Source organism: Notamacropus eugenii, chromosome 5 (assembly GCF_028372415.1).
Source record: "Notamacropus eugenii isolate mMacEug1 chromosome 5, mMacEug1.pri_v2, whole genome shotgun sequence".
Classification (NCBI taxonomy): Eukaryota; Metazoa; Chordata; class Mammalia; order Diprotodontia; family Macropodidae; genus Notamacropus; species Notamacropus eugenii.
Genome location: NC_092876.1, coordinates 438,601,730 through 438,614,570, shown reverse-complemented (window position 1 = coordinate 438,614,570; position 12,841 = coordinate 438,601,730). Strand labels below are relative to the sequence as shown.

General features: G+C 35.6%; 1 protein-coding gene across 3 annotated transcripts in view; it reads right to left on the bottom strand.

Annotated features, from left to right (window-relative positions):
- CFAP47 (cilia and flagella associated protein 47) overlaps positions 1-12,841 on the bottom strand; it is a 917,896-nt gene that overhangs the window by 526,196 nt on the left and 378,859 nt on the right. For all 3 annotated transcript variants that reach the window (XM_072615192.1, XM_072615194.1, XM_072615193.1), the window contains exon 40: positions 10,111-10,197. In XM_072615192.1, the coding sequence (XP_072471293.1) occupies positions 10,111-10,197 (87 nt within the window). The remainder of the gene's footprint in view (positions 1-10,110; positions 10,198-12,841) is intronic.

Below are 12,841 nucleotides of genomic sequence, written 5' to 3'. Positions count from 1 at the left end.
ATTGTCTTATTCATATTGATACATTGTTGCAAATGAATTCTTTTGAATAGCATTTGTCTGTGCTATTGTTTATATCCCCAGAGTATACTGCATCTCTTCGTATACAGCAAGTATTTCATAAATGCTTGCTGACTAATTTAAGTAATATTATTGAGATGAACTTTTGAATCTCAAATGAATCATTAATTTTAGATTTAACTATTAGTCAGTCAGCAAATTTATTATTCAAATGGTACTTTATAAAATCAAATATAATGATAGAAACAGAATTAGAAGTTCTAATTAAGAGTAATGAAATATATAGTCCTACAAATGACATACATACATCAGAAATCTTATGATGTTTTTCAACTCACCTGTTATTTTGAATTACTCTTCATTTACTGATAGCTTTCTAAAAACACTGAAGATTTTTGATGAATTATAGTACTGTCCCAAGTGCCTCACCAACTCCAGGGGCAGGCCCTTTACAAGAGCAGTCAAAAATCTTTGAAGATATAAACTGAAGCACCTTGAAATAAGTACAGGCCCATGAAGCCAGGGCCCACCAACAAGCCATTGGGGAGGATAAGAAGTGAGACATTTTACTGGTGGCACCTTGCCTTTTCCCTGCCTTTGTAGCCAACATTTTCCTTCTTCTAAATAATGTGATTTTGTTTGGTTGATAATGTGTGGGAAAAATATTCATAAAACTGAAGGGAGATAGAAGGAAATTAGGGAATTAGAAAATAATGGTTCTTACTCTCATACTTGAAGACTTGCTCTCCAGCATGAATAACTTGTATGGGTTGAAATGTACTAGATGGGGCAATGGGGTAGTGGGGAGGAGATGAATAACTCCTTCAAATTCTTGAAAGCAGTTTTCACAAAATGTATTCAGTGGAACACTGTCAGGTACATTTTAAAAAATGCCTAAGAGCTAAATTCCCCAAAGGGGGGATAAATTGGCAGTGATAATTCGTAAGTCACAAGAATTATAGAAAGAAAAGAACTGAGAGTTCATATCAGATAATCTTAATCTTTTTTGTTAAAGTAGGGGGTGAAATTATCTGAATTTCAAGGGGAAGAGAATATTTAGGGGCTTGAATAATGAAAAGTTTTGGAAGAACTGTTATGAGTAGAATGATAAGGAGTCAAAAAGATGATTTAAAAGATTTTTGGGACGGAGGCAAGACAGCAGAGGTAAAGCCAGGGACTCACCTGAGCTGTCCCCAAATACCTTCTAAACACCTTTTAAAAATTACTCTAAACAAATTCTAAAGTAGAAGGACCCACAAAAAGATGGAGTGAAACAAATTTCCAGTCCAAGACAACCTGTAAGGCTGGTAAGAAAGATCTGTTTTACTAGAGTGAGAGAGGAGCACAGTCCAGAACAGACCACAATATCTACAATAACCACAAACCAGGAATAGGCCTCTGGAATGACTGAATCAGCAGCTGCAGTGTCTGCTTCCAGAGCACTCAGTCCACAGATGGTAAAGGGGTAGAAAAACTGATCAGAAGGAGATTACAAGGATCTCTTTGCTAGTACTGAGACAGGACTGTATTTCTTTGCCCAAAGTTAGATCCAGGTCACAGTCCTGGGTGGCCGTAGCAGGGCAAGGAGGAGCACTAGAATAGCAGAGCTCATGGCAGCAGTGGAAAGGTAACCCTCCTCACAGTTTCAGAGCAAAAAAGAGTCCTTGTGATCTCTCAAAGAGCAGAGCACAGACCAGTAGAGGAATAAACACCTATCCTTAGATGATACCACCTTGGAATAACTGAAAACGTATAGGTCCTGGAAGTCTCTCTGAAAACAGGTGCATGAACCCCTGAAGCTTGGAACAGTTCACCCTCCCCACCAGAAGCAGAGTCCTATCTCAGCAAATGTTTAAAAGACAAGTAATAGACTGGGAAAATGAGCAAACAACAGAAAAAAAAACTCTGACTATAGAAACTTATGATGATGACCAAGAATATCAAAAAACACACTCCTAAGAATACCACAAAGTCAAAGTTCCTACATCCAAAACCTCCAAGAAAATATGAATTGATCTCAGGCCATGGACAAGTTCAAAAAGGATTTTGAAAATCCAGAAAGAGAAATAGAGAAAAACTTGGGAAGAGAAATTAGATCAGGAAAAATCACAAAAAATGAGTAAACAGCTTGATAAAGGAGATACAAAATGTACTGAAGAAAATAAAACCTTAAGAAACAGATTTCGACCAAATGGTAAAAGAGGTCCAAAAAGCCAATGAGGAGAAGAATGCCTTAAAAACTGGAAATGGACAAGTGGAAAAGGAGGTCCAAAAGCTTATTAAAGGAAATAATTCCTTAAAATTAGAATGGAGCAAATGGAAGCTAATGACTCTATGAGAAATCAAGAAATCATAAAACAAAACCAATACAATATGAAATATCTCACTAGAAAAACAAATGACCTGGAAAATAGATCAAGGAGAGATCATTTTAAAAATTATTGGACTACCTGAAAGCCATGATCAATAAAAGGGCCTCAACATGATCTTTCAAGAAATTATCAAGAAAAACTGCCCTGATATTCTAGAACCAGAGGGTGAAATAAAAATTAGAAGAATATGTCAATAACCTTCTGAAAGAAATAAAACTGCAGAGTTCTCAGGTCAAGAAGAAAATACTGCAAGCAGTCAAAAAGAAACAGTTCAAGTATCATGGAACCACAATCAGGATAACACAAGATTTAGCAGCTTCTACTTTAAAGGACTGGAGGGCTTGAAAAATAATACTATGGAGGGCAAAGAAGCTAGGATTGTGACCAAGAATCACCTACCCAGCAAAACTGAGTATCGTACTTCTGGTGAAAAATGGAACTTCAATGAAATAGACGACTTTCAAGTATTCTGGTTCAAAAGAACAGAGCTGAACAGAAAATTTGAATTTCAAATACAAGAATCAAGAAAAGCATGGAGAGGTAAACAGGAAAGAGAAATCATAAGGGATGTATTTAAGTTGAGCTGTTTACATTCCTACATGGAAAGATGATATATGTAACTCATGAGATCTTTCTCAGTATTAGGATAGTTGGAGGGAATATAGGTATGTAGATAGATAAATAGATATAGATATGGGTATATGTGTATATGTACATACATGGAAAGAGAAGGGGGCACAGGGTGAGCTGAATATGAAAGGATGATATCTAAAAATGAAAACTAAGTGCTGAGAGGAATGTACTAGGAGAAAGAGAAAGGGAGAGGTAGAATGTAGTAATTCATTTCACATAAAACAGGCAAAAAAGAGCTTTTACAATGAAGGGGAGGAAGGAGAAGATGAGAGGGAATAAGTGAGCCTTCCTTTCATAGGATTTGGCTTCAGGAGGTAATAACAGACACACTCCACTGGGTATAGAAGTTTATCTTGCCCTACAGGAAAGCAGGGGGGATGGGGATAAGAGAGGGGAAAATAGAAAGGACAGCAGATTGGGGCAAGGGGTAATTGGAAGCAAACGTTTTGGTAGAGGGACAGGTCAAAGCAGAGAATAGAATAAATGGAGGGTGGGACAAGATAGAGGAAAAAATAGTTAGTCTTTCACAACATGAGTGTTATGCAAATGTTTTGCATGACTACACATGTATTACCTATATCAAATTGCTTGCCTTTTCAATGATGGTGGATGGAGAAGGGGAAAGGGAGAAAATGTGGAATTCAAGGCTTTAAAAATTAATGGTAAAAATTATTTTTACATGCAACTAGGGAATAAGATATACAGGTAATGGAGTATAGAAATCTATCTTGCCCTACAAGAAAATAGAAGGGAAGGGGATAAGAGAGGGGATGGGGGGGAGGAATGATAGAAGAGAGAGCAGATTAGAGGAAAGGTAATCAGAATACATGCTGTCCTGGGGTGGGATATGGGGAGAAAATTTGAAATTCAAAATTTTGTGTGAGTAAATGTTGAAAACTGAAAATAAATTTTAAAAATATTTATAGCAACTCTTGTTATGGTGGTCAATAACTGAAAATTCAGGGCATGCCCATCCATTGAGGAATGACTGAATACATGATACATGAATATAATGGAATACTATTGTGCCATAAGAAATGATGTACAGGCCGATTTCAGAAAATTCTGGAAAGACTTCCATGAACTAATGTTGAGTGAAGTGAACAGAACCAGGAGAACATTGTTCACAGAAACAGCCACAGTGTGGCCATGTGATGACTGCTTTTGATAAACTTAGCCCTTCTCAAAAATACAAGAACATAAAACAATTCCAGTGAACTCATGATGGAAAATGCCATCCACATCCAGAAGAGAAATGGAGTTGGAATGCAGAGTGAAGCAGACTATTTTCTTTCTTGTATTTTTTGTTTTCTTTTGTTCTTTCTCATGGTTTCTCCAATTCATTATAATTCTTATATGCAACATGACTAATGTGAAAATGTGTTTAATAGAAATGTATATGTAGAGCCCATATAAGATTGCATGCCATCTTGGGGAGGAGATTAAAGGAAGGGAGAGAAAATTTAAAACTTGTGGAGGTGAATGTTGAAAACTAAAAATTAATAAATTGGAAAAAAATAACAGATCAAGACTTTTAATCTGGTTCTGTTGTGTCTCTCTTACCACTTTTAACGACAGAAGACATGAGGGGATAGAGATGGTTGACGGTGACTAATTGAGGTTTAAGGACTAACTGTATTGTACTTTATTTCCAAAGCTCCACTAGCAGAGAAAACTGATAGCTGACGATACACAGAAAATCTGAATTCTTTATTATATCATCCAAATAAAGTAATCCATCTACTGCCTACTACATCTGAACTAAAAGGAACATAAATATATTATAAATAAATATAAAGATATGCTTGTATATAAATATACTGCATATACATTTTAAAATATACTTGAATTCCACACTAAATCTGAAAATTGTGAGCGATCCGTACAGAGCCTACATATTTAATAAACAAACTTTTGCACCCCAGATTACTATTATATTATCAAAAATAGCCAATCCCTCTAATTTTTCTAGACTTATATTTACATAAAACAGTTTATATATGTGTCTATAAGCTGTGTCTAGGTATAAAGGCCCATCAAATTTTAGAAGGATAATCATTTTGAACAGTCAAAAAAGAAAGCTACATACTCACTTTTAGACACAATTTAATTGGTCAGACAAGGTAAGTAGCCTTATTAAGAACATAGTGTGAAAGAGACAGGACAATTCCAAAAGGTTAAAGTTGTTTAAAGAGAAACAAAGTTGCAATTCTCATCTAAATTTTATATTATACTTAAGAAGATTAAATAACTCTATATCATCAGTCTTCAGAGAAAAAGAAAAAGTTGTCTAATTAGAATGTCTGGAGCTTTTAATTTTCAAATCATATCTAGGAACACAAATATCCATTAGATTTTAAGTTCACATTCACTGTTTCCCTCACCAAAGACTTTGTGTATATTTGTGGGAGAGCATGACCCTTGTCTCGAGCAATTTGCTATGTAAGTACTGTTCTTGCTAGACCTTTTTTAATAAATGACTTTGCTAAAGGATCCAAAGAGTCTACTGGATGAGTATTGAGGGGAAGCCTACCAGTGGGGGTTCATGGAGTAATTTCAAAATATAACTAAACATAACTTTATTCACAGAACCCTGAAAATAATATCAGACACTGCTTTGGGGACACAGCCTACCAGTTGCAATGTGAGTCGTAGGGGTAAAACCCAGAGAAGTGTGTTTCATGCAGAAGCCCTTCAAGCAGTGTTATTTAGCTCTGTCTATGTATCTTCAGCAACTAGCAAAACTTTGAGCATATCAGGGATTTACTAAATGTTTGCTTAATTAAATTACTCTATATTAACCCCCTTCATGTAAGTTTCAGTCAAATTTCAAATTATAAATAAATTATAAAACTTCCTGAGCACTTATTCACCAGTTCCCACCTTCAGAAGTTTTGCATAGGTTTCTTCTATGTCCTTCTCCCTCACCTCTGCTTCCCTGTTAGAACCCTTTATCTTCTTTCAAAATTCAACTTATATAAGTATCCTGCACCAATAACCAGTCCACAGACTATACTACAAAGCTAAAGTTGTACAATTTTAACATTCTCCATCTCCACCCTCCTACTACCACTGAAGAATTCACTTGGATTAGAATTTGCAGTTCTTATTATAATTAAGTATAACTGAAATTCTTCTAGGATAATATGTAAAAAAATCATATTTATCCTTGTTTATTCAGAATTCATTACATCCATCCTAAATTATAAAAGTAAAATGACTTTTTCTGTTTCAAAAAATACTCAGTTTTCATTCACTTATGATTATAGGTACATTATAGTAATGATTTCAAATATTACTTTAATATGCAATACAATGCATCAATCAAAATTACAACTACCTGAAGAACCTCAAAGCTACTGAGAAATTCTTTGTTTCCAAAAAAAATTGCTTATTCAATTATTCAACAAGAAAATAACAAGGGGCTGAAAATTTAATTAGAAAGATAAGTCATGCAAGAAAGCTAATATTCAACAACATTATTTTTACAAAGTCAAGGAATCTCAAATTTGGAAGAGATTTTAGGAGACATCTAGTTCAAATCTATTCTTGAGTAATAATTCTCTTTACAACATTCTTCACGAATGACCATTTCACCTTTCTTCAAAGACTTCCACTAAGGGAAAAATCCATTCAACTGCCACTCACTGCTCTGCAGGCTGAAGCAACATAAAACTGCTCTCCCTTCAAGGTGACAAGTCTTTTCAGATGCTTGAAGCACAATAATGGATCCACTTACCTCTTCTACAAGCTAAGGATTCCCACAGCCTTCCATCAATTTAAAAGTGACATGAAATCTAGCCCTTTTAACATCTAGACTACTCTCAAAACTGAACACTACACTAGACCATAACAGAAAATGGTGGGGATATCACCTCCTTTGTTTTGCATATCATGCATATTTAAAAGCAGTCACAGATGTCATTGAATTTTTCAATGTTATGTGACATTGTTGATTCATATTGAGCTTATACTCCATAAAACTCACAAATCTTTTTCATGTGATCTGCTAAAAAGCCATGCCTATCCCATCTTGTATTTATAAGGTAGATTTTTTTAACATTAGCATAAATAGCCAAGAAAACCCCAAATGAGATCACAAACAGTCAGATATGACTGAAATGACTCAACAGCAAAAATTTAAAAAAAAAAAAGCATAAATTTCAGTATTATTGGATTGAGGCCAGTATTCAAGCCTCTCAAGATATGCTTTTTTTTTAATCTTGAGAGTCATGCTAGTAACTCTCCCAGCTTAATATCTTTTTTTTTTTTTTGAGGTGAGATAAGTATGCTATCAATCTATCAACAAGCTTTTAATAAATTTTACAATATGCTAGGCACTCTGTTAGATGTTAGGATTACAAATACATGAATGAAATAATCTCTGCTTTCAAGGAGCTTTTATTAATTATATCAAGAGAAACATGTACATGAATAAGAATATTCAGAATATCAGGGTTCACACTATGATGTTATTGTTAGAGGGACCTCTCTATACCAATGCAAGTCAATGCCCCCTCTGAATTTCAAGTCTCATTTGGTCACTAAATGGTTTTTTTTTAAGTGTTCACTACATATCAGGCACTTTGCTAAAAACTAGGGATACAAAAAGAGAGACAAGACAGTCTTGACCTCAAGGAACTCACAGTATAGTGGGGTAAACAATAAGGAAGCAAATATGTACAAATGAGCTACAGACCGGAAAAATGGGAAGTATTTTTTTAAAAAGATGCTAGAATTAAAAGAGGTTAGTAAGGTCTTCCTTTAGAAGATAACACTTTATTTGCAACTTGAAGGAAGACAGGATATCCAGTATGTGAAGATAACATAAGAAAGCATTCTAGACATGGGGACTAATCTAAGAAAATGCTTAGAGTCAAGAGATAGAATGCCTTGTTGGAGGTACAGAAAGAGCACCAGTGTCATTGTATCAAAGAATATGTAATGGCGAGTAAGCTATAAGAGGAATGGAAATGTAGGGAAAAGTAAAATTAGGAAAGAATTTGAACACCAAACAGAAGAGTTTGTATTTGATCCTAGAGGGAATCAGGAGCCCACTGGAGTTTAGTGAGAAGAGGAGTGATATGGTTGAACTTTCACTTCAGGAAAACCTTTTACTGATGGAATGGAGGATGAATTAGAAAGAGGGGAGAGATTTGAGATAGGCAGACTGTTGCAGTACTCCATGCTAATGAAGTGGCAAGGTTCCCAGTGCCAAAATAAGAGAAGTATCAGGAGAGAGAAAGTCATGTATGCAAGAGATATTGCACAGATAAAATTGACTCTCACAGTTGCCTGAGAGTTTTTGACTTGCCCAGGGTCATACAGCCAATATGTGTCAAAAATGTGACTTGAAGTCAGATCTTCCTAGCTCCAAAACAAGCTATCCATTATGATAAGAAATATAAGGTGGCTTGAGAAGAGAGAGCACTAAAAGGTAAGGACATCAGGAAAGATTTGCATAGAAGGTCTTGCTTGAACTAAGTCTTGAAGAAAATAGTGGTTTCTAAGAGAAAAAGAGAGGTGAGGAGAGAATGCCTTCCATGTATGAGGAACAGTCAGTACAAAACAAATAGATTGCCCTGTGTCAAGAACAGGAAAAGGTGATGAATCATAATGGATAGGTCATTGGGTCTGTCTCAGTCAAGAAGATCTGGGTTCAAACCCTGCCTCAAACACTTACCAGCTTTGGGAACCCAAGAAACTGTCTGTGTTCCAACTGCTCGTAGGCAAAATGAGGGAGTTGAATCTGATGGCCTCTCAGGTATCTTTCATCTCTAAATTTATGGTCATTTTTTTTAAATTCAGCTTTCTCAGGCTATGGAAAGTGTGAAAGGGAGTAGTATATAATGAAAGTATGTAAAGGTATATAAGCAAAAGTTGAAATGTTATGTATGATATGAGGACAAAAGAGTCAGTTTGACTGGATGATAGAGTGCAGGAAGGGATTAATATCCAAAGAGGCTGGAAAGATAAGATGGAGCGAGTTCATAAAAGGCATAAAATATTAAACAGAGGAATTTGCATTGCATCCTCGAGAGAATAGAGAGTTGCTAACATTTACTGAGTGACATGACATGTGCTTTAGGAAAATCATTTAGACAACTGTGTAGAGGTAGAGATAGAAAATAGAGATCGATGAGAAAGAGTCTGGCAATATGCTATAAAGGAGGCACAAAGGCACTGAATTAGAGCTCTAGCCATAAGAGCAGGGAGAATGGATGGATGGGGAAGTAGAAATAACAAGGTTACTAAATGAATGAATCAGCACAGAGAGAATGAGTTGTCAAGGAGAATCCGAGGACTAGGAACCTGGGAAAGAGGAAAGATGGTGGTACCTTCAACAGAAATAAGGATTTTCACAAATGTTTTGGGATTGGATTAAGGGAAGATGAGTTTTGTTTTGACAAATCTATGAAATTTACATTTTTCAGTATCGAAAAGGCAGTGAAGCTCAGGAGAACAACTGGGCCTAGTAAAAAGGAATGACACAAATTTCAAAAAAGAAAAGGTTGAGTGATGGTGGTAGGAAGTGAGATTGGGAAATTCCTCCTCCTGGTAAAATGAATTGGAGAGAGTAGGAAAAAAGACAGCCACTAATGAAGAAGATTACCAGGAAGGTCAGGTCATCAGGGCAAAATCAGGTTCAATTCATGACACTACAGGTAAAAAGAATTTAAAAGAGATGAAACAGGGGTTATTTATAAAAGGATAAGGAACATGGAAAAATAAGGTGATAGAAATATAGATGAGGATGAAGAAAAGAGCTGTACAGCATAGTTCAGAAGAAGCAGTAGTAAGAAAGGGTTTGCATTAGTTGTGAAAATTCAAGATAAAAGACATTAGAAGACCAGGAAGGTGGGAAGCAAGCTGGGGGAACATGTTAAAGGTTAAACAGGAAGAATCCTTCAATGATGATTCAAATGCTGGGGAGACAGAATGTTAGTGAGCTACCGTGATAATAGAGTCAGTGTATGAGGATGCATAAATATATTTCAAATTTTTAAAATTATGCTAGAATCTAAATTACATAGATTGTCCCCTTATTCATTCAATGACCAAATTAGAGAAAAAAAAACATATTTACCTAGAATTTTCATCCTTCATCAATTGACTTATTTCATTTAATTGTGCCGTCTGATGTACAAAAGTTGAGGACTCCAACAAATTCACACTAAAACAAATGTAGCAAGAATCATTAAAACCTTGGAAATTTATATTACATTTGAAAATGTCTTAAAGATTTGAAACAACCAAAAGTAGAGATAAAAAGCAACGTTCCATCTTGCTAACTTAATAAAAGTAATTAGAATTATAAGATAATAATTTACCCCCTGCAAAGCCAACCATGGCAGCACACCTGAGGACTGCTGCGGTGAATGATTTTAAGGGTCTAATTGCAGAGTAAAATGAACTCTCTATTTATTCAGCAATAAATTAAACTGTTAAATAAAGTAAAGAATAACATTCACCCAATATCCTTGAGCAAAACATATCATCCAATACCTATATGTCATAACAAAAGTAGAAACATCCTTAATTAATACCAAGTATCCAAGTAAAGTCCTTCTTCAAACTACCATGCTGTCTACCCCTAGGTCACAGTAAGAACAATCTTCTTAGTTAATATCAAGTGTGCAAGTAAAGTGCTCTCTCTCTCTCTCTCTCTCTCTCTCTCTCTCTCTCTCTCTCTCTCTCTCTTTCTCATCTTGACTAGAAGCTGACTTCCAAATCCCACAGCTCCTCCTCTGTGGGTTCCTCCTCCATAGGCTGACCACTCCCAGCTCTTGCCTGGTTTCACAAGGAGTCATTCTCTGTTCCTGCTCCTTGTCTCGGCTCACAGGAACTGTTCTACTCCAAACGCTTCCCTGTTTCTAGGAAAAGAAAGCTTAACAGGGCTATAAAAATATGTATACACATTACCAGTGCCATAATCTCAATCCATTCACCAACAGAGAGGGTTTCTTTCTGACAAATTAACACAGACCAACAGATATGGCTTCTGTCTGAGAAATCAACACAGATCAACAGACAGAATGCCAACATCACAAGCATTCTTCCTGTTAGGCCTTCCAACAAGCAAGTTCCACTAGCCAGCTCAAGGTTGCTTCTCTCTCAGCTCTGCTTCTGACTACCCTCTTTCTCTACTATATGTATGTGTGTGTATGTGTGTGTAGTGTGTATACATATATATATATTATATATATATGATATATACATGTACTGTTTCTAATCAAAGATTCTTGATTTATTCAATCAAAGGCAAAACTCAATAAAAGGCACCTGATTGGCTAAAACTCAAACACCAAAAGATCCTATTTTCCTGCCAGAACATACCCTAAAACATTTGAAAATTCTTTCTGTTCTTCTCCCCACAATGTGAATGGAAAATACAGTATAAGTTTCTAAGTATTCCTATTTTCCTCTGAAATTATTCAGACTGCAGAATGAAAATTTGCTAATTATATTTCCTAGTCAGAGGTGGAGAAAATCATTATATTTGGTCTTTATTTCTTATTGGAGATGATAAAATTTTATCATTCTTTCAAAGATATTTGCACAAGGGGGAGAAGTATTCTAATCAGTAGGGATAATACACTGTAATATGGGGAGGAAGAAGAAGGTGGGATAAGACTGGTGCCAGGCAAAGTATATAGAAATTAAAGTCAGTATATCTGTGTTCAAACCAGGTTCTGCCATTTGTTACCTATTCATAGAATGGCAAATTATTTTAGCTTTCAGAATGTCAGTTCCGTTAGCTATAAAATGAGGGGGTTTAGACTAAAATGAACTTTTATTTTAAAATGTAAACAGTGTTCTTGGCTTCCTCTTACAAAAGCAGGTAGCATCAAGATTTGTTTCTCAGGATATATTTAAACTCCTGGAGTGGATGATTTTAAGTTTCTTTCCAGTTCCAAACCAACTCATAGTTTGTTAATCAGTGAAATTGAAAAGGCTCTTAATAATGTCCAGAAATATCATGAAAAGCAATAATAACATATTCATCTGCTATTTTAAAAAGCCAAAATAATCACTGACGAAAGCTTACTGTTTATTACATCCCGGTGAGCTTGTTGTTTTTCAGTCATTTTTCAGTCATTTTTCAGTCATGTCCAGTTCTTTGTGACCTCTTTTGGAGTTTTCTTAGCAAAGGTACTAGAGCAGTTTGCCATTTCCTTCTCCAGTTTATTTTACAGATGAGGAAGTGGAAGTAAACAGAGGTCAAGTGACTTGCCTAGGGGCACACAGTTAATAAATGTCTGAGGCCAGATTTGAACCTAGGTCTTCCTGACTCCATAGAGAAGAAAGTGGCAAAGCTCTGTCCACCCAACTGCCCATCCCACTGAGAAGAAACCTCTAATTGCTTCTGTTCTAATGGGCCTGTATCAGCTATTACCCCAGACCTACAAAATCATGAAGAACCATTCAAAACTGGCTAAAATGTCAGATATTTTGTGGGAAGCCTAGTGCTACTACAAAAGTAAAATTTTTGGCATATGTTAAAAATATGTTAAAATCAAAATAAATAATACAGTGAAACATACTAGATGTATTTGTGATACAATCAGACATTAATTATTTGCCTTTTGATGAGTCAGGTAACAAAACTAATCCCCACTAGGGACAGATGAAAAGAATTGCCTTGTTATGCAAAGTTCATAAAGTTCTGAGGAAGAATAAAGCCTCTGTTGCTGTTTTCTAAAAGTTATGTACAGTGTGTTGCCAGGGCTATGCACTGACCCTGTTCAGCATTGTGGAATTTGTGAGAACTTACATTCCACTAACATGGTCTTCAAGGACACAAAGGCACCTTCATG